The sequence below is a fragment of the Mirounga angustirostris genome, unplaced genomic scaffold, assembly GCF_029215605.1.
Source record: "Mirounga angustirostris isolate CCGP_5_RB_7025 unplaced genomic scaffold, mMirAng1.0.hap1 SCAF_15, whole genome shotgun sequence".
Taxonomy (NCBI): Eukaryota; Metazoa; Chordata; class Mammalia; order Carnivora; family Phocidae; genus Mirounga; species Mirounga angustirostris.
Window position 1 is genome coordinate 40708586 of NW_026991723.1, and position 22908 is coordinate 40731493.

Below are 22908 nucleotides of genomic sequence, written 5' to 3' on the forward strand. Positions count from 1 at the left end.
TGAGAAAGGTGTATGGCTGGGATCCCTTCATTTTGCAGGGTTTTTCACAGGGCTCCAGTGAAAAGTGCGAAGCCCGAATTCAAAGCCAATTTCACCATCACCAGCCACGTGACTCTGGACAAGTGACTCAGAGCGGCAAGACCCGATTTTCCTTTTCTGTCAAACAAAAATGCTAACCATTGCTCTGATGTCCTTGTAGAGTGAGGATCAGATGAGAAAAATGAACTCCCAAGCTCATGCTGGTATTTGGAGTATGAACGATGAATGTTCTTAAGTGTTGAGATTCTTTTGAATCAGAAACAAAAGGTCTCAGTGTTTGCCTCTGCAGTTAAGAAATGGTACCCAGTACTGATCAGAGGGTGAGGGAACCCGATACCAGCCCCAATTCCATCAGTCAGTCAGGAACTCTGGGTGATTACTCAGAGTCTACTCTCCTCGCCAGCTACTGAAGGACTGAAATAGTAATCACAAATGTGTTCACGATGTCAGTGTTGAAAGAGCTCTAGGGACCATTTATGCTGCGCCCTTATATAGAATAAGGAACGAGAGAGGCAGGGAGGTGAAAAGAATGGTCTTGGGTCACTCAGCCCAGTCACTGTCCAGCCCCATGTAGAACTCAATTCTCCCAACACGGGGAAGTGCTCATGCCATGGGGCCGCATGTGGACCCTGAGACCCTGCGGGCCCTACCGCCACCGAGCTTGTGATAGGATGAGTGACACGGAATCTGGAGGCCATCCCAAGACGAATGTAAGAGACCATGAAAGGGGCCATCTGATCTGAAACAAGGCTGGCTCATCTTCAAATTGCTAGCGAAGATCTATCCAAAGATCCATGAGTGAGACAGAACCTTAGCTCATGGCCAAACAATGAAGAAACGGAGTTGTTTATTTTCAAGTATGAAAAAAAGCCAAGATTATTGCTAGAATATTGTATTTCAAAGAAATGAAGTTAACAAGTTATATATTTTAGCCCTGCTGGCTGAGTACACGGTGAGTTGCTACGAGCCTCCGAGTGCATTATGCCACATGTGTGTTATCAGATAAATCACCCTAGCTTTACAACAAAAAGTGTTAAATTAACAGTATTGACCCCCACTAGTTTTTAAATCCTAAATAAGATGTAGAACCGATCTGCAAATTGTTCAGCTTTGCTAATCACTGTCCCCTGGAGGAGCTGGCTCCTGGTGCAGAAGGGAATCCAGAAAGAAGGGGAGCATTTAGGACCAGATGCCGTCAGACTGTAGGGTCACCCAGGATGACAAAGGGTGTCTCTTCTCCCCAAGCTGCTAGGAGGCCTGCCTCTTGCAAACCCCACCCACTGTCCTAAGGCTGGGTTTGGTTTTGCCATCTGCCTTACAGCTTTTGTCTGATGTCCTGAGATCATTTATTTATTTATTTTTTTCTGGGATAGGAGGGGGGAGCATACAATATGGATGCAGTTTATGGAAAGTCTTCCTTCTCCTTCCCCCTCCCCCGACCACACATGCGAAATGTGATTTGAGAATAAATGACAGGAAGGCTTAGACCAAGGCTTGTTATTCGATTTGAGAGCTAGAACCACTGGTATCCATGGTAAAACGGTTACCCAGGAGACACCCTAGTTTGGGAGACGTGGGCCTGTGGGAAGAACATTCCAGATGGGAAATGAGTTATGTCAAGGGGCAGGAGACTGAGGTCTTTTTAAAACATGGATTCACGGAACCTAAGACAACAGCTGATGGACCAGGGTGTGACACGGCCTGGGCCACCAGTCACCAGACACTGGAAACCAGTCAAAGAATGCTGGAAACCTGCCGTTGTCTATCAGAGAATCCAAAGGACCTGAGAATGCTGAAGGGGCTCCCCTTTAAGGCTGAGGGATAAAGACAGCTCATTCATTCATTCATTCATTCATTCATTCCTGAAGAATGAAGAGTTCTTGAAGAGCTCTGAACTGACAGCTGCTGAGGGGGGAGATGGGGAGCTGTAGGCAGCCGTCTGAGCCTATGGGAGTGGAGTGGGCTGGAGGGTGGGCGGTCAAAGAGAGACGCCTCCCCGTGGGAGGAAGGAACCTAGGCACCCTGATGGACGAGCATCTAAAGCCACAGCAAAACCCACTGAAGGGAGGGCAGCTCACCACCATTTTCAGCCTGGAAGACACCCTGACGATCTCACGGTACAGTGGTGTGTGAGACACCGGCGGGCCTGGCTTTATCTGAGTCACCAGGGAACTAAATAAAATTATAGTTGTTTTCCATCTTATAAGACTGGGGACAGAATGGCTCTTTTTAACAAGCTCTTGGGTGGCTTACTTTGCAAAGAAGCTTGACAACCACTTATGTGGTCTACCTTCCAGTGTCTTTAATTAGATGGCGGGGCTAAGGTTAAGTGACTGGCCCAAGGACACAGAACTAGTTAGTAGCAAAGGAAGAACTAGAATCTGATCCTGTAATTCTAACCAGTAGTTTCTCCTTGGCCTCACGATGCCTCTTCAAATTTCTACTTGGGCGTATCATCAATTAGCTCTAGTTGAGTCACAAACCACCCCAAAACATCATCACTGAGAACAACCATATTTAGCTCAGAATTCTGAACAACTAAGTTGTTGGACCCTTAGACATGTCTCTGTTGGGTGCTTTTTCTGGTCTCAGCTGGGCTCCCTTGTCCGTGCGGTCAGCTAGAAGTCAGTTGAGTGGCTGCTTTGGGGACTGGCTGGGGTGAAGTGAGGTGGGTCACATGACTCTCATCCTCCCACAGGCTAACGGATTTTGTTCTCACGGCACCTAGGCACATTCCAAGATGGTGAGTGGAAGATGCAAAGCCCCTTGTGGCCTAGGGTGAACTGTACATCATCACTGCTGCCACATTCTATTGACCAAAGTCACCACAAGGCCGACCCGGATTCTGGGGTTGGGGCCTAGACTCTCCCCCCTAATGGAAGAAGCTGCAAAGTCACATTGTAAGGACTGTGCATTGAGGGAGAAAAATAATTTGGGCCATTTTTGCAACCAGTCTACCACAGGGGCCTTGTCTACCTGCCTCAGCCCACCCCACCCCCCATCCAGTACACCCTACACTCTAGCCAACTGTGACCCCCATTTCCCAAACATGATACCATACCCTTTCAGAACGCATGTTTGTGGCCTTGCTTTCCTTTACCTAAAAATGCCTTTTTCATGCCCCCATGTCTTCACCCTTAAATCGTCCTTCAAAGTGTAACTTATGGCTCCAAGTTAAAAGGGACCAAATGAAGATGTAATCTCTCTGCTCCCTCATAAAAACTTACTAAAAGGCTATAAAAAGGATTTGTAAATATGGGGCACCTGGGTGACTCAGTCAGCTAAGTGTCTGACTCTTGATTTCAGCTCAGATCATGATCTCGGGGTCGTGAGATCGAGCCCCGCATTGGGCTCCATGCTCAGTGGGGAGTCTGTTTGAGATTCTCCCTCTCCTTCTTCCCTTCCCTTCACCCCCATTAAAATAAATAAATCTTTTTTAAAAAAGGATTTTTTTATAAAGATGCATAAACCCACAAGGACAAAGAGTAGAGAAGCTGACACGTGGTAAAGTATTTCAACAAAACTTTGGAATGTGGAAAGCAGATGTATGGTGCCCAACCTAGCAGACCAGAAATGGCTGAGGGCCTGCAGGGTGGGGGAGCCAAGCAACAAAGTGGATCTCATTGCAGAACCCAGAGGACTCAAGAAACAGGGGATTGGATGCCATGGAAGGCAGGGTGGGAGAGGCTGAAAACAGTATTCATTGAATGTATAAGAAGTTGCTGAACCCTGGATCTACTTACCTTCCCCACACAGCCAGGTAAATACCCTCTCCACCCAGAAGCCCTGTGGTTTAATCTTAGAGGGGCTAAGCCTGAGGAACTCTGGGCTTAGAAAGACCAAGCACAGCTTATGTCAGGGGCGCCAAGGGTTAAGGGGAAATCTACACACTAGAAGATGAGATTCCCAAGCTAGAAGGGGAGACTCCCAAACAAGAAGGGGAGACTCCCAGCTGCTTGCCCAACTTGGCTTTGAGAGAGCTGGCAACCAGATTTATGCATCCCAAGCAAGAGACTGTAGGACTCCTCTTTAGGGAAATTGGCCAACCCAAAAGAGACACCATAAAAATACTGACATTTGTGAGCTGCCCAGAAAATGACAAGATACCTGCCTGATTCCCCCAAAGGGAAGCCACCAGTCTAGCCCTTCCATACAGATTGTTCTAGGCAACTTTATCCAGGAACCATCTGCCACGGTCCAGAGACCTCTGAACAAAGTCTCTACGATGACAGACAGCAACAAAACCAGCATCCAAGCAGTGAGATGGGAGGCGGGCAGTGGAGGTCATGTGATAAGAAAGCCAAATCCATGTTTCCATAGATGTAAGTCAACACACAACACTAACCTGGAAAAAATTAAGAAATATCATCATAAACATATTATTTAGAAATATATTGGTAGCAGAACTAAAACTGAAGAGTGCTAGCAATCATTGTCTCTTACGAGTGGGACTCAGGGCTTGTCTGATTTCATGAAAACCTGTGTAAAACTACTAGACATATATTTCTTAAACATAATATTTATTTACTCATGAGAGACAGAGAGAGAGGGAGGGAGGCAGAGGAAGAAGCAGGCTCCCCGCAGAGCAGGGAGTCCGACGCGGGCTCGATCCCAGGACCCTGGGATCATGACCTGAGCTGAAGGCAGATGCTTAACGACTGAGCCACCCGGGCACCCTACTGGACATATATTTTTTTTAAGATTTATCATTCATTTATTTATTTAGAGAGAGAGAAAGCACGGTGGGGAGGGGCAGAGGGAGAGAGAGTCTTAAGCAGAATCCGTGCTGAGCGCAGAACCCGACGGGGGCCTCGATCTGACAACTCTAAAATCACTACCTGAGCTGAAGCCAAGAGTCAGAAGCTCAAGGGATTGCACCACCCAGCCGCCCCAAACTATTAGACATATTAAACTATATACATGCACTATGTTGTTAGAATAAAAATTTATTATTTTTTTAAGTAAACAAAACTTACTTAAATGTCCTCTCTTCTTTACAACTTCTCCATCTCGCAAGTAAGTTCATGGCTCTACTTTACATGGTTTCACACAATTGTGTTCATAGGACTAGTTTATTGAAACATTCATGAATAAACACAGTGGTAAGAACACATTCATGCCTTTAGCCACATTTTATCTGTAACATATCTGTTTAACTGTCTATCCTCCTTTCTATAAGGCTTTAGGTTTTCTGAGGTCAGTAGGAAATCTTTACTTTAGTGCAGTGCACTCAGAGGATGTTCCCACGCATGAGGGGTGGGGAGTGGAGAGCCAATTCATAAGGCAAAGTTTTCTTCTCTTATTCACCATTTTATTTATTTTTTAATTTATCAATTTATAATTAGGCTTGTTCCTAAAAACAATTTAGCTTGACCTGTAAAAACATACCCAGTTATAAAAGAAATTTAAGTGTAGAAATCAGGACAAATGGAAGCCTGCTTTTGAGAAGTCACACCAACATATTATTTAACACATGAAAGAAAGCAGGTGGGGGTGGGGGGGAGGAAGAAAGGAAGGGAGTTTAAACAGCATTGCACTTCAGTGAAACAGCTACTTATTTCAGCCTTCTATTTTCTCTTCCAGTTATTATTCTTAGGCATACCCATTTAATATCATTTAATCATAGCACAATAAAAATTTATATTGACTTATTCTGTGATATTTTAAGCCACAAATTTTTTTCTCTGATGAGAGTAGTAAGCTGGTGAATTATGATCTTCACAATTATTTTTAGGGGGTTGTACTTCTATTTCATCCTGTCAATATGCCATAATTTAATAGCTCATTCTCTTGTTATTGGACGTGTTGGTTTTTTAATCAATGCTACAATGGTATCATGTACATACAGTGTATATTTTTCCTTTTGAAAAACGGTTTCCTATAGATAAGCTATTTATTTGCCATAGATGGTCACACAGGCATGAATTACAGGGTCTAGATCTGCCCAATGGCTTTCAACTCCCTCAAATGTTTACGCTGCTCAGAGTAGTGCAACAGTGTGTTGGTCAGAATCATCATTAGGGATTAGAATTTTTTTCTAATTTAATTTTATTAACATTTAAAAACATTTTTAAAAGGGGAACCTGGGTGGCTCAGTCCGTTAAGCGTCTGCCTTCAGCTCAGATCATGATCCCAGGGTCCTGGGATCGAGCCCCGCATCGGGCTCCCTGCTCAGCGGGGAGTCTGCTTCTCCCTCTGCCTGCCACTCTGCCTACTTCTGCTCTCTCTCTCTCTGCCAAATAAATAAATAAATAAATAGATAGATAGATAGATAAATAAAATCTTAAAACAAATAAACAAAACATTTTTACCTTATAATTTCCTTTTTTTTTTTTTTTCCAATTTCCACTTTTATCTAATGTCAGTTCTGGGTTCTCATACCCTCTACTCATTTATCTATTGTATTCTTGTGTTTTTCTCATTAATGTATATAAGTGATTTATATAACATAGATATTGTTTGTTTGTTTATTTAACATAGATATTAGTCCTTTGTCAATGTAGTTATAAATATTTTTTCCTGTTGGTTTTCTGTTTCATTTTGGCTTTGATGTTTTTAATATAATAGAAAGTTTTCATTTTAAAAACAGAGTAACAGGGTGATGGGTATTGAGGAGGGCACGTGATGTGATGAGCACTGGGTGTTATATGCAACTAATGAGTCGTTGAACACGACATCAAAAACTAATGATGTACTATACAGTGGCTAACTGAACATAATAAAAAAAATTTAAAATGAAAAAAAAAAACAGAGTTGAATCTGTAGATTTTCCCTCATGATTTCTTTGGCCCATCCGTTTGTTGCTTTGAGTCCCTGGATAGTTCAACACAAGCATCATTTGCTTTGTTTATAACCGAGTTTAATGCCAGTCATATTCAGTGTATCATTCAAATAAACAGCCTTCTGAAACTAGGAAAGTCAGTTCATCCAAACCACACGCAGAAGCTTCACTGAAGCCAATTCTAAAGTTCTGAGTTAGAAATTACTCTAATTGAGGCTATGACAAAATTTCATAATGAGCATGATTGATGCTGGGGCAATGAAAAAAACTAGACGTTACAAAGTTACCCCTTTTTTTTTTTTAAGTTCATTTACCTTTTAAAAACATTCCATTCCCTTTCCAGGTCTTAGGTTCAGAAAATTAAAATGTGAGACTGACCCTTGACTCCTTTAACTCTTGAATTTGAATTTAACAGATTCAAATTCATCAGTTCCATTTCTACATAAAATCCTATGTGCTTTGTAAGCTTGGGAATGTTAAGAGTAAGAATCTGAAGTGTTCTCAGACCAGACCAAGAAGAAGGAAAATGGAGCAATTCCCCTGATCACGCCTACCCCCTCTTTCTTTTTGTCTCCTGGTCCCAGAAAAGTCGATGTTCCAGGTTTGGAAGGAGATGAGAAGAATGCACAGCTTGAAGGAGAGAAAGAAAGAGACCAAAGGAGCATGGCTGGAGGGGGTTTGCAAGCAGAGCCCGCACGGGACAGGGGTAAGGAAGAGTCACTTGAGTCCCTTGAGTGGCCCAGAGAATTTACCCAGTGCTTCCATGTCACCCCCTACCCCACCCTGAACTCTGGAAGCCTTGTAGCCCTGTCCCTGCTTAGGCTATGCTCCCCACCGCCCGCTTCCCTCCCCAGCTGGTGGCTGATGCCTACTTATCCTTCGATATGAGGCCACTCAAAGTGTGGTCTAGGGATCTGTGCCAGGCTCTGAACTGTTTTGTTGCGTTTTTTAGCCAGTGAAATGAGGTAAGGCTGGAAGTTAAAAGTAAACATTTAGAAACTTTTATAGTAATATGCTAGAGTAATTATATATCAGTGTACTCTAATAACAAAATTGGGCTTGTACTTTTTAATTTTACTGGTCTAGTCATCCATTTTTATTGTATCTACCTAGCAAATTGGAAATTAAAAAGAGGGAAAAAAATGAGCCCTTGACTATGGGTAGTTTGAGAAGCTGTCTTAAGACTCATCTCAAATATCCCCTCCTCTAGGAAACCTCGCCATTTCCTCCCAGATGGGGTGCATGCTTTTCCTCCAGACTTTCAAATACACAAGCAAATCTCTAACCTTGTGCACTTGTTTTAATTACCTGTTTTTGTGTCCATTACCTCCAATCAACTGTGAGCTTCTTGAGGGCAAGTACTGTATCTTAGTTATCTTTGCGTGTCCAGCAACCGGTATGATGCACGGCCCACAGGAGACATTCAATAAATGTTTGCTGAATATAACTAACTGAATGGTCCTACTTGGGAATGTACAGCCTATATTTGACTCAATGGCACCCACTGAGTTAAGCTTCCATTATTAATCAAATCCTCTTCTGATTGGCAATCTTTCTTTAAAATACGTTTCACCATTAGATATGGTTATTGGCAAACAACCATACTGCTCTCCTGGGAGCCAATCTGACAAGTTTCTTTAGCAGAAAGTTTTAAGTTCCTTCCCCGCATTTCACTTTGTGTTGATTTCACAGCCTCACCCTCTGAGGTAATTTTATTTCCCTGATTTCTGGTTTCAGGTGAACACCTCACTTTTGCACTCCTGTCTTCCCATTGCCCACATGGGAAAATGGTATCTGTTTCCTAGCGGTGCTACAAGGAATATATCACATGGTGGAGGCAGAGTATATGGCATAGAGTAGATTTTAGATAAATCTTTCTCTGATTTAGGCAAACATTAGGCCTGGGTGCTATAACCTCTTCCCCACCCTCTGAGGCAGACATTGCTAAATAATCATGGCACTTCCCTACTAAGATGAAATGTACTGCACGTTCCTATCCAACCACTGCCAATTGATGTGAAATGGAAATGGACACCTGATTTGTCATCCTCACTGGAAACCATGTATCCCTGGCATGATTCTAGATTAATACTGAAGTGAGTGATAACTTTAGTTGCAAAGCAGTTTTTAGGAAGTGCAGGATAATGAGCGCAGTAAGCAGGCAATTGATGATATAGGAAGGTGAGAACATACTTTTTTTTTTTTTCAGATTTCCCAAAGGTGAAAGAACTATCACATTATCGAAGGAGAGGCAAGTAGGTCTTCTGGACAATGATGTCGTCTGTTTTTAAGGAACTAAAAGAAATGCAACCAGCATACAGCTGGACTAAGATCTAACCAACTAGTATGTTTCCCTCAAGAGAGAAGAACTGGTAAATACCAGTCTCCTGGTAGCTTTACTTGATAAGGAAGAGAATCTTTGTGTTAGTACCTGGGATGAAGCAAGGACACCAAATAGTTGCTTCAGACATAAAATTACATGAAGAAAATGCAAAATTGCATTGTAATAAAATTATGTAACAAATATACATAGCAAAAAAGACTGATGGGCATACATCAAAATAAAGATCACAGTCTTAGAATACAGTTAATGTTTTTCTTTCTTTTGGGAGGTCTTCTATAATGCAGTTTTATTAAAAATTACATTAAAATTAATGAAGTGACTGTTTCAATTCTAAAATTTTCTAAATAGAAGGAACATTTTTTTTATAAGATTTTTTTTTTTTTTAAGATTTTATTTATTTATTTGAGACAGAGAGAATGAGAGAGAGAGAGAACACATGAGAGGGGGGAGGGTCAGAGGCAGAAGCAGGCACCCTGCCGAGCAGGGAGCCCGATGCGGGACTCGATCCAGGGACTCGATCCAGGGACTCCAGGATCATGACCTGAGCCGAAGGCAGTCGCTTAACCAACTGAGCCACCCAGGCGCCCAATAGAAGGAACATTTAAGAATAGGGCAAATGGGGTCTCTCAAGTTGTAAGGGCCTGAAATAGAGAGTAAGTAAGCAATGAGCATTTTATTGGTTTCCTGCTTCTTAGTTATGTACAAAAAGAGAGACAAACCCATCTAAAGGCAGCCATGTGCCAAAATTATTTTTAAAACAAGACTTCCATTTCCCCCAAGAAGAATAGGTCTTGGTACCTCAATTAGAAAAATAGGAATGATTCATTAACTGTACTATTTTAGCTTGTGTGTGTGTGTCTGTCTGTCTGTCTGTCTTTCGAGGTCAGAGATAAGTATGGACTATCAGGAATCATAGTCTCTTCCTTGTGTAACCTGGTTTTATTCCAGAGCACATGAGAGAGTTATTACATCTATACAGCTTATGAAATGGAGGTCTGTGTATCCTCTTCAAATACTCCAATATTCACTGAGTGTTTTTAAAAGGGCCCATTTTAATCTGACCATCACTGTAACATGCAAAAAATAACTTGCAAAAAATAATAAAGGGAAAACAAAAGAATGTTGTCCTTTTGTTGTAATCTGTTGGGAGATGAATGCTTTGAAATGAAGCATTTACTAAGAGAACACTGAATACTGTGTCTCTCTGAGGAAGCTGTCTTGTTTATCTACAAGATAAGGACCATGTGTAGCCAGGCGCATTACTAGCTGTTTTCAGAAACTCGGTGTCTGGGTTGGAAATGATTTGAATTTTTTTTTCTCCCAGAGGCTGTAGTTTTCTAATTATTAGTGGAATGTTGTATAAAAGCCAAAGTTGTGATCTCTTCTTAAGTTGCAAGTTTCCATCCTGTGATATTATATTTTTTTATCCAGCCTCTTTAGAATAACTGCCTTATAGAAGTCTTTCTCATGTTGGTTCCCAACACTTTTAAAAAATTTTCTCCAAATCCCCTAAAAATGCATATACAAAAAGTTATTACGCACCGCCCCTCCTTGACTTGCGTGCATTATGCCAAGTGACATTCCAAAACAGGAGTGAATTGATCTTGTCTCTTGACTTTCGTTGACAAATTTCTTGGGAGAGTTAGCGGCCCATTCCTTCTGCCTGATCTAGTACACTCACTTCTTAACCCTGTCGTCTAGGCTCCTCTACCACCCACCCCTCCCTACTCACCACCACTTTGGAATCAAACCTGCTCTTAGGACCTTGTCTCTGATTTCAGCTTCCTTGACTGTCCCATTTCCCTACTGTTAGTCATTTCTTTTTTCTAGACACTCCCATCTTTGGTTTCCTTGTCTCTGTACTTGGTTCTCCCTCTGCCTTTCTGCTTACTTCCTTACCTCCTCTGAGAGCTCCTCAGCACCCGTCTGCCTTCTTAGTGTAGGAATTTCCAAAGGTTAGGCCTTGCCTCTCTTTTTGCGCCTGCTGCCTCCAGGACCTAACCCACGATCACCTTCGTTCGAATGCCTCCTTCAACCAAAGTATTTGGTTGCATCACTTTCCACTCAGGTTGACGTATTTCAACTTTAATAACCTGCCTGCACTTCAAAGTGCCCTATTTCCAACTGAGATAATTACAACCCCCCCCCCCCAGTTCTAAATTAGCTCTTCTTTCTTAATTCCCTGTTTTCATGTATGGCAACACAATTCTTTTAGGGACCTAGATGCCAACATAGAACTGTATTTGCTGCCTCCCTCTCTGTGGCCCCAGCATCTGGACAGTCAGGAGGTTCTGCCAACTCTCCATGGCAATGTTTTCCTGCATTCTCCCTTCCCACACTTCTGATACTGGGTCAGATCCTCCTTCTATACTAACAACTACTATAATGGCCTCTTCCTGGTCTCAGTGTTCTCCACCACAATGATCTTCCTATCGTGGCTTTGATCATGACACATTCCACGCTCAAGAACATTCAATGGCTCCCCATTCTCCAACAATGTAAGAGCAAACCCTTCCTGCATTCAAACACGCATAGCTTTCTAACCCAGTCTTCCAGCACCCTTTATGTGTACCTCATCCTATGTGAATTTACAACAGTGTATCTGTTGTTTTCTGGATATTCCATGTTTTTTACTTCTACTCATTTTCTTGGATTCATCTCAAATATCCTTCCTGGTTATTTCTGTTTCTAGAAATCTTACTCGCCTTATTAGACTCCATTCACTTCCTTCATAAACCTCTCCTTACCCCACCAGACTGCACACCTGCCATTTCCTATTTCCTTTCGTATTCTGCCTTGTAGTATAGTTGTTTGTATACCTGTTTAGTCCTCTTTACTAGATTGATCAGAAACATGTCATCAGAAGAGAGGGGCTTGATTCTCAGTCCAGCTGTCACATAGCTCCTTTGAACCTTGGTATCCTCATTCATAAAATGCAGATAATGAGACAGTGTAACGGTGATTAAGACCTTGGGCCTCAGAGGCAGGCTGACCTGGATGGTAAGTTCTTACTAAATATTGTCCATCATTATGATTGTTATTAATTCCCTCATGGCGTTGTTCCAACAATCCTGCGAGGTAAGACAAAAGCACTCCCTTAGCATCAAGTAACCCCCAAACGCAGGTGATTATCAGCTCTGTGAAAGTAACATGGAATACACGACAGCGAGCCACTCTGGGATCTAAGTCCTTGTGCACGATGTAGGTGTGCACGGGATTATAAACAATAACATGCCTTATAAATAAGGTGTGATCCTGTTCCACCCTCACCTTTGAACCTTCTCAGGTGGTATGGCAAAGTAGTAATGATACAGCCTTGGATTTTCTCAAATACTAGGTCAATGAATTCTATGAAGTCTCTGTTTCCTTATCTATAAAATACAGCTAACTGTAGCAACCACAGATATTAGATAAGGTGATTATAAAGTTCTTAGTACAGTATTTAGCATAAAGCAGCTGCTTAATAAATGTCAGATTCCTTTCTCTTATTTCCTCCCTTTCCCAAAAGTGCCTCACGCCCAGTATAAACATATCAAATATTTGTTGAAGTTAACTGAACTTAAAAATACTGAGTATGTGGGGCATCTGGGTGGCTCAGTCAGTTAAGCATCTGACTTTGCTCAGGTCATGATTTCAGGGGCCTGGGGTCAAGTCCCATGTGGGGCTCTATGCTCAGTGGGGAGTCTGCTTCTCCCTCTCCCTCTGCCCCTCCCCCCACTCATGCTCTCTCTCTCTCTCTCTCTGTCTCTCAAATAAATAAATAAATAAAAATCTTCACAAATAAAAAAACGCTGAATATGTGCCCAGAATATGTATATTTTTCACAGGGGATTAGTGCCTTATCTGGCTAACAGGCTGAGTCCCGAAGAAGCCAAAAGTAAATCCCCTCAGAGATTTAAAATATATAATTAACTCTTTATTAAAACCGGATTCTCTGAAAAAGTTCTTAAGAGAGACAAACATTACAGCAAGAATTAAAGGGAAAGTCTGGCACCACAAAGCAGCTCTACGGCTCGGTAGCTCGCTCTATGCTCAGATACGGTAACGGTCAGGCAGCTGTAAAACAAAGCAATTTCCAACCAGACTCAAACAGAACAAGCCTCAAAGCAAATATATGGCCATTTTTTTTCCTTCCAAATAAGTTTACACGTACAACAACTTATTGAGGGACTGTATTCTAAGGGTTTCGCATGTGCTAATTTATCTGATCCTCCAACCACCACGTGTGTAAGTAAAATTATCATTCCCATGTCAGAGATTATGAAAATAAGGCACAGAAAGGTTAACTGTGCAAGATCACACAGCTAACCAGTGCCAGAGCTGGGATTAAGAATCTTGGCTCTACAGAATTTCCTTGCAACTGTTACATACAAATGATGCATTTAGTGCCCCAGCTTAGAAAGCACTAAGGTAGGGATTCTCAACCCTAGCTGTACGATCTGAATCACTGGATTGATACATGGATGCAGATTCTCAAGTCCAGATCAAGACAGACTGAATCAAACCCTCCAAGTGAGTTCTGGCTGTATATGGTTTGGGAGGCATCTCTGGGAACTCTTTAAGGGTGGAAGAGAATGGGGCTAAGGCTTGGCACGCTGATTCTAGGCAGGAAGAGTCTGTGGCTACAAGACATCATGGGAGAAGGCCCTGGAGAGCCTCTTTTCCTTTTTATTTTATTTTATTTTATTTTTTAAGATTTTTTATTTATTTGACAGAGAGAGACACAGCGAGAGAGGGAACACAAGCAGCGGGAGTGGGAGAGGGAAAAGCAGGCTTCCCGCGGAGCAGGGAACCCGATGCGGGGCTCGATCCCAGGACCCTGGGATCATGACCTGAGCCGAAGGCAGACGCTTAACGACTGAGCCACCCAGGCGCCCCCGAGAGCCTCTTTTCCTATTGTGGGCCTCGTCTAAGCCCAGCACTCCATCTGAAACCTACACCAACTGGCCCCACACCCATATCCTCAAAGGTGCAAGTGTCAAAGCTTCCACAGAAGAGCCTGAAGTCACCGCGCACAGAAGGAAAGGCCATGCCCTGCACTCTTACTGCACCCGCGTAAGCGTCCCATTGGAGCTGATGGCAGCCATAAGGCGATGCCAGGTCCCTGGGAAAGTGCCAGAACCCAGACACTGACTAACTACAGATGCAACAAGATGTGCTGCTAGGGAGGGCTGCTGCCATGTGAGCCTTCTTCTTGACTGTCTTTTCAGCTTGTGAGTTGTGAGTGTCTTGTCTGGTGGCTGGGTTTATTTCAGGGGGTGGGGATGGGATGGGAAAGGATACTCATTTCTATATCGCTGCTGCTGGCAATAAGAGGCAAAGTTGAGGGTAACTGCCAACAGCTTCCCCTTTCTCTTCTTTTTGTTCACTCAATCTGTCTGGACCAATGCACAAGGAAAAAAGACAGACAGAATGGCCCTCCAAAGTTGCACTCTGTTTTAAAGCTGATAAAGGATGTGTTTCCCACAGCTTAGGAGAAAAATATATTATCAAGTGCCCAAGCAATTAAACAAATGGTATTTGCAAACATCTGCTGTCCAGAACCATTGCCTGTGTTCAAACAAAGCCTCACACTGTCTTTGGCAAACCAGGGTGAGAAAAGCTGGGTGCCATTTGCTAAATGAACTCTTCCAGATTACAATTGGGTGGCCTGAGGGAATTAATTCAAATCCACATGGGGAAATTCATTCCCAAAGAGGTAGTTATTCCCTAAGAAAATCAAAGAAACGAGGACCTAGAGTAAAGTTGGCAGTAAGTCAATGAGTGTTTTATGACCCTCTACTAAACCATATTTATTATTTATGCCTAAATCACAGAATCCTCAAGCTAAAAAGACTCCAAAGGGAGAATGAGGCTGTTGGTTGAAAGGGCTTCTAACAGCACCGTTGTGTCCCAGCGATTTCTCTCGTTGATACGTACGAAGATACAACCAAAGATGGAAACTTGCAGTAGCATCTCTGACACTGAAAGCCAAATGCACAGCCTGGGGGGAAATAGCTCTAGGGTTAGAAAATGCAGACTCTAGATCTGAATTTGGGCCCCGCCGTTTAATAGCTGAGGGACCTTCCTATTCTCGTCTATAAAGATGAGATCATGGGGACACTTTCAGAGGCTTGTTCTCAGGATTCGAGAAGCTAATGCCCCTAAAGCCCTCAGCACCATGTACGGCACAAAGTGAGTATCCTGGAATTGCTAGCTACCAGTAGCAGAGTTTCTGGCTATTATTGTTGTCATTGTAAAACAGAATTTGCCCCATTGTCCTGGAATCATAACAAATGGAGAAAGTAATGGCCCCAAATGTCCTAGGTTTACTGAGAGGTGCTTATTTCTGTCTTCCCCACCTCAAACTCCAGTCCCCCAGTTGATATAAAGGCAGAACTGGCAGGCAAGTGTGGCCTCTGGGTGAATAGTCAGAGAAAGAGGCAACACTCACCCTCCCTTCCCCATGGAGGAGGGTAACTGACATTTGTTCTCCTTGAAACTGAGGAAGGGAAATCCTAAAAGATTTTCTAGCTAAGTTTGGGAGTTTCCAACACCCCTGTTTTTCATTAACCAAGAGATTAATAATCTTTCCTCTAAAAGTTGGCAAGGCACCAGGCCAGCTGAGTATCTGTGTTCTTTGGGTTCTAAGAAGTGAGTGGGAAAGGATGGTGAAATTGGGCCTTAAAAGGATCAAACTGGTCAACAAGTCATTTAACTGCCCATCACAACAAAGTCTAACACTCTTAAAGATGGGCAACAATATCTACCACTCAAAAGCGTCAAATTCAGAAGGTCCAATATCTAACCAAACATCACTAGACACGTGAAAAGCAAGAACATGTAACTCATAATGAGGAGAAAAGTTAGTCAATAAAAACAGATGCAAAAATATCAGAAATGATGGAATTAACAGACAAGTCTAAACACAGACCGTTTAAAACACAGCTGTTATAATCATGCTTAAATGTTTAAAGGAAAACATGTACCTCATAAAAAGATAAATGGATGATACAAAGAACCAAACATAAATTCTAGAAATAATAGATTTAAAATGAAAAATTCCCACTATATGGAATTAAAAGTAGCTTAGAGACTATAGAAGAAAAGCCCAGGAACTTGAAACATCAAAATTGAAACTTTTCAAACAGAAGGACAGACAGAATACTAAAACAAACAAACAAACAAACAAACAAACAAATCAGGGACGCCTGGGTGGCTCAGTCGTTAGGCGTCTGCCTTCGGCTCAGGTCATGATCCCAGGGTCCTGGGATCGAGCCCCGCATCGGGCTCCCTGCTCCGCGGGAAGCCTGCTTCTCCCTCTCCCACTCCCCCTGCTTGTGTCCCCTCTCTCACTGTGTCTCTCTCTGTCAAGTAAATAAATAAAATCTTTAAAACAAACAAACAAACAAACAAATCAGCCTCAGTAACCTGTGGAACAAAATCAAGTGTTATAGCATATATTTAGAAGTGATGGGGTAGACAAAATATTCTAAGATATAATGGCCAAAGTTTTAAAAAATTTTATGAAAAGAAGAAACTCATAGATTTAAGGTGTTCAATAAACCCACATAGGATAACCACAAAGAAAACCACACCAAGACACATCATAATTAAAATGCTGAACACCACAGATAAATGGACCATTAAATGAGACAGAGCAAGAGAAAAAAAATGATACATTGAGCAAAAATAAAGAACTATAACAAACTTCTCACCAGAAAATATGCATGTCAGAAAACGATGGACTAGAGGAGGCTAAAAGTGAGTTAAGAAACTCCTCCACCCTAGAATTCTATATTCAACAAAAATGTCCTTCAAAAATGAAGGTGAAATAAAACTTTTCCAGACAAACAAAAGTTGAATGAATTCATTACCAGCAGGCCTGAATCACAAGAAATGTAAAAGGAAATTCTCAGACAGAAGGAAAAAGATATACATAAAACCAAGATCTATAAAAAGGATTGAAAAGCACCAGAAATGGTAAGCAGATGGGCAAATTTTAAAAATATTTTTCCTACTTTTAAATTTCTTTAAAAGATAATTGTCTGGTGAGAGAAAAGTAATAACAATGTTATTGTGAGCTTTGTAACACATGTACCAGTAAATATATGACATCAACATTCAAAAGAAAGAACAGGAAAATGGAAACAAAGTGTTATATGATTTTTGCTTTATACATGAAGTAGAATAATAATATCTGAAAATAGACTGGAAAGTTAAAGAGGCATATTGTAGTTCTGAGAGAAACCATTAAGAGATTAAAAGAGGTATAGTTAATAAACCAATAGTGGGAATACAATGGAGTATTACAGAAATACTAAATTAATCCAAAAAAGGCAGGAAAACAGAAAAAGAATAGATAGGACAAATAATTTTTTTAAAAATAGCTAGATGTTAGATTTCAACACAACCATAATGATAATTACGTTAAGTATAGATGGTCTAAATCAACAGTTCTAAATCCATGGTTCATGGCCCTTTAGCAGAAATCAGGACAGAACACACTGTATTAGTAATCATTGTATTGTTCATCTTCATTAAATCTGCAGAGAAAAAAAGTCAGTCCCACTTAAGAAAACCTTCATGAAGCAGTAAAACTTACCGATATTATTAAATCATGACCCTGCAGTACACCTCTTTTATAAAACATCCCTCTTTGTCTCTAGTACCCATTTCTTGGTATAAAATCTCTTTTGCCCAATATCATTACAGCTATTCTAGCTCTCTATGATTACTGCTTGCATGGTCTATCTTTTATAATCCTTTTATTTTCAGTCCACTTATGTCTTTTATCACTTGTAGACAGTGTATAGTTGGATCTTGCTTTTTTTATCCGGTCTGACCATCTGTACATTTTGATTGGAGTTTTTATTCTATTTACATTTAAGTGATTATTGATATAATTGGATTTATATATATCATTTTACTACTTGTTTTCTATATCTTCTTCTTTCCCTTCTATTCCTCTCCCACTGCCTTTTGTCTTAAATATATATTTTTAGTGTACCATTTTAATTCCTCTACTGATTTTAAATTATATTTTATTGGATTATTTTTTAGTGGTTACTTCAGTGATTAGACTCTCCATTGTAACTCACTACTATCTACTATGAATTAACACTAACTTAATTCCAGCAAGATACAGAAACTTTGTCCCAGTATAAGTCTATTTCTTCTCTTCCTTTGTGCAATTGTGTGTATGTATAATCATATCCTTACATATATAATCTATATATGTTATATATAAAATCTATGTTATAAACCAAACAGTACGGTATACAACCAGAAATCTCTAGCAATTACAAATCTATACCCATCTAACAACAGAGTCGTAAAATACATGAAGCAAAAACTTAAAGAATTAAAAGAACAAATATACAATTCAACAGTATTTAGAGATTGTAATACTCTAATCTCAATAATTAAGAGAAGAACTAGACAGAAAGCCTACTACAGATATAGAGGACTTGAAAAAACATAAGTGACCGTTATAGAACACTACTCCAAACCAGCAGGAGGATACACATTCGTTTTAAACACACTTGGAACATTCTTCAAGACACATCACATGCTAGGACAAAAAATAAACCTCAATAAATTAAAATAATTGAGAAACTGTATTTTTCAATGACAGTGGAATTAAAGTAGAAACCTACAGTAGAAATAAATTTGAGAAATTTCTAAACTTTTGCATAAAAAACAAAAATAGAGAAAACTGATGAAAACAAAAGTATGTCATTTGAAAAGATCACAATATTGCCAAACCTTAAAGTAGACTAACAAAACAAAAAAAGGAAGCCCATTAGCAAAACTAGGAATGAAAAAGGGAACATCACTACTAACACTACAGAAATTAAAAGGCTTCTAAGGGAATACTATGAACAAGTTTGTTCCAACAAATTAGACACCTGGGATGAAATAGACAAATTCCTAGAAAGACATAAATTCCCCAAACTAAGAAGAAATGGAAGAACCTGAATAGACCTATAACAAGTTAACAAATTGAATGAGTTAATTAAAAATCTTCCAGCAAAGAAAAGCCCAGGTCCAATACAAATGTAGGGATCCGAAGGGGTACGTGCACCCCGATGTTTATAGCAGCCATGTCCACAATAGCCAAACTGTGGAAAGAGCCAAGATGTCCATCGACAGATGAATGGATAAAAGAAGATGTGGTATATATATACAATGGAATATTACGCAGCCATCAAAAGGAATGAGATCTTGCCATTTGCAACGACGTGGATGGAACTGGAGGGTATTATGCTAAGCGAAATAAGTCAAACAGAGAAAAACATGTATCATATGACCTCACTGATATGAGGAATTCTTAATCTCAGGAAACAAACTGAGGGTTGCTGGAGTGGGGGGTGGGGTGGGAGGGAGGGGGTGACTGGGTAATAGACACTGGGGAGGGTATGTGCTCTGGTAAGCGCTGTGAATTGTGCAAGACTGTTGAATCTCAGATCTGTACCTCTGAAACAAATAATGCAATATATGTTAAGAAAAAAAAAAAAGAAGAAGAAGATAGCAGGAGGGGAAGAATGAAGGAGGGGAAATCGGAGGGGGAGATGAACCATGAGAGATGATGGACTCTGAAAAACAAACTGAGGGTTCTAGAGGGGAGGGGGGTGGGAGGATGGGTTAGCCTGGTGATGGGTATTAAAGAGGGCATGTTCTGCATGGAGCACTGAGTGTTATGCACAAACAATGAATCATGGAACACTACATCTAAAACTAATGATGTAATGTATGGTGATTAACATAACAATAAAAAAATTTTTTAAAAAGAAAAGCCCAGGTCCATTTATCTTTACTGGTGAAATTTATCAAATACATTTTTTTAAGATTTTATTTATTTAAGAGAGAGCATGAGTGGGGGGGAGGGGCAGAGGGAGAGGGTGAAGCAGACTCCCCACTGAGCAGGGAGCCTGATGCGGGGCTCAATCCCAGGACCCCGAGATCATGACCTGAGTCGAAGGCAGATGCTTAACCAACTGAGCCACCCAAGTGTCCCTTACCAAATATTTAAAGAAACAATACCAACCCTTCATAACTGATTCAGGAAGTAGAATAGATAACACATTGAGGATTATTCCTACAAAAGCAACTACAGAAAAAGCAAACTGATACAACACGAATGAATCTTAAAAACATTATGCTGAGCAGAAGCTTGTTTAAAAAAAAAGAGGACATACTGTATATGTACAATTCCATTTATGTGAAGTTCTGGAAAACAAAAATATGAGAAGTTTTTATTTCAAATGGGTGGGGGTATTCCTTACATGAAGTTTACAATTAGAAAAATATTGGTGAATGCTTCTGAAATTTTTAACAGAAATTAATTAGGAGAATTAAATGCATACAACATACCTCCTAGAACACAAGCGATCTTACAAATCAGATATGAAAAAATAAGCTATGCAAAAAAAAAAATTGTGTTGGTGACATTTTGTACACCTAAAAAATTTAAACTTAGTCTCCCACTACACATTTATTACAAAAAAAAGTTTATAGTATATAAAAAAACTTTGAAGTTTACAAAAATTAAAGTTAATTGGAGTTTATATTCATAAGTTTATGATGGATTTAGCAGCATAATACAAAAAAGCAACATTATTAAAGTTTTTTTGAAAAATAAAGAGAAATATGTAAACTTCATTTAGGAAAGGCTTTTTAAAACATAAGACCCAGAAGTCTTAAGGAAAATGATAAATTTCAAGATAATAAATTTTTTTAAAAGATTTTCTTTATTTGACAGAGAGAGAGAGCACAAGCAGGGGGAGCGGCAGAGGGAGAGGGAGAAGCAGACCCCCTGCTGAGCAGGGAGTCCGATGCAGGGCTCCATCCCAGGACCCTGAGATTATAACCTGAGCTGAAGGCAGACGCTTAACCAACTGAGCCACCCAGGCGCCCCTAAATTTCAAGATAATTTACTTCTTCCATAAGACAATGATTGTGGCAAATTTTGTTTTCCATAGATGTCCTCAACAGTATCTCCCAACTAACATGCTTTTTCCTGTGAAATGTGACTTCGACATTCTTCCCAATAGCTAGAATATAAATTCTCTTTCACTGATTCTGAGCAGGCTTTATGAGTCCTGAGGCTAGGTCACCAAAAGTGATATAGCTTCTGCCTGTTTCTGTTGAGCCACTCTCTTCTGGAACCCATCCACCATGCCGTGAGGAAGCTCGAGACATATGGAAAGGCCCATGGAGGTGTTCTTGATGACAGCCCCAGCTAGGCTCCAGTTGATAGCCAGTATCTACCATCAGACATGGGAGTAAACGAGGCTTTAGCTAATTGCAATCTCCAGTGATAGACTCCTTCATGGTGTTCAAGTCTTTCTAACTGAGGCCCAGACACCATGAAACAGAGAAAAACTGCTGAGTCCTTTCTGAATTCTTGACCCACATAATCTGTGACCATAAAAGAATGGTTGGTTCTTTTATGTCACTAAGTTTGGGGTTATTTGTTACACAGCAATAGTTATAGGAAAAATCACTATAAAGAAAAACAAGAGACTGAGCTAAAATTTAGAAACACACTGAATAAATTAAAAAAAATAATATCCCAGAAAATATAGAGAATAACATTCAATAAGGAGAAGTAAACAACCCATGCAAACTTCATAAGCACAGAATCTGGAGAAGAGAGAAAAAAATGAACAGACACCTCTACTAGATTGACAAAAACCTTAAAGATTAATGGTATCAAGTGAGGTTGTGTATAAATTAAAGAATTTTGGAAGGTAATTTGATATTTCCTATCAAAGTTAAAAATAAACACATCCTTTGATTTGTCAATTTCACTTCTAGAAATCTACCTAAAGAAATAATAGCAAAGGGGCACAAAGGTATTGTACAAATGTGTTTACTGTAGCATTATTACTAATAGCAAAAAAAAATAAAGGAATATAGTTGATGTTCATTGTAGAGGCAAAGTCAAATAAATTATAGGAAACTGCTATGGTGAAATCTACAGAAAAGTTAAAAAAGAATGCAATAGACTATATGTCTTGATATGGATGATCACAAGACATATTAAGTTAGAAATTCAAATCACACAAGAGTTAGTAGAAATCTCCCTTGAAAACCAAACCAACCATGCATGTGATAAATATATGTATATATTTATGTGAAGGAAGGGCTAAGGAAGGATTGACACCAAAGTATTGTCAGTAGCTACCTTTGGGAGGAGAGTGAGAGTGGGGCTTTTTCACATTTTGTTCCCAGTGGTGATAAATGCTATGGAGAAAGAAATAGCAGAGATGAAAGACAGGGATTACTGTGGGGAGGTTTATGTAATTTAAGAAATTGACCAAACAATAAAATATTTTTCATGTTTACACATATACAAGTATAAAAACACAACTGGAGTAATAGATTTTAAATTTATAATAGTGTTTACCTCCAGTAAGGAGAAAGGAGACTCTACAAGGACTTGAATACCAAGAAGTGAGGCTGACTGGATGCCCTCTTAGAGCTTCCCTACCACAGTGATCACCCAAATTATTGAGATTATTTTTCAAAAATAAAAATATGCACATGGAAAATGAATGGCAAAAATTAGAGCACTTTGGATGGATTGGTATTTTCTGCACTGTGGGTACTTTTCCATATTGAGAATATTTGAGATGCTTTCAAACATTCAAGAACTCTCTAAATCAGAAATCAAGTTATAAGAAGTATTGACCACCCAAAAAACTTTGATATCCGTTATTTCTAGCTGCCATTAAAATACAAACCTGCTCAAAGGAAT

General features: G+C 40.2%; 1 protein-coding gene across 1 annotated transcript in view; it reads right to left on the reverse strand.

Annotated features, from left to right (window-relative positions):
• Window positions 1-784: 784 nt before the first annotated feature.
• ZDHHC21 (zinc finger DHHC-type palmitoyltransferase 21) overlaps window positions 785-22908 on the reverse strand; it is a 95594-nt gene continuing 73470 nt past the window's right edge. The window contains exon 8 of the mRNA XM_064580062.1: window positions 785-4384. Coding sequence (XP_064436132.1) covers window positions 4367-4384 — 18 coding nt within the window. The 3' untranslated portion in view covers window positions 785-4366. The remainder of the gene's footprint in view (window positions 4385-22908) is intronic.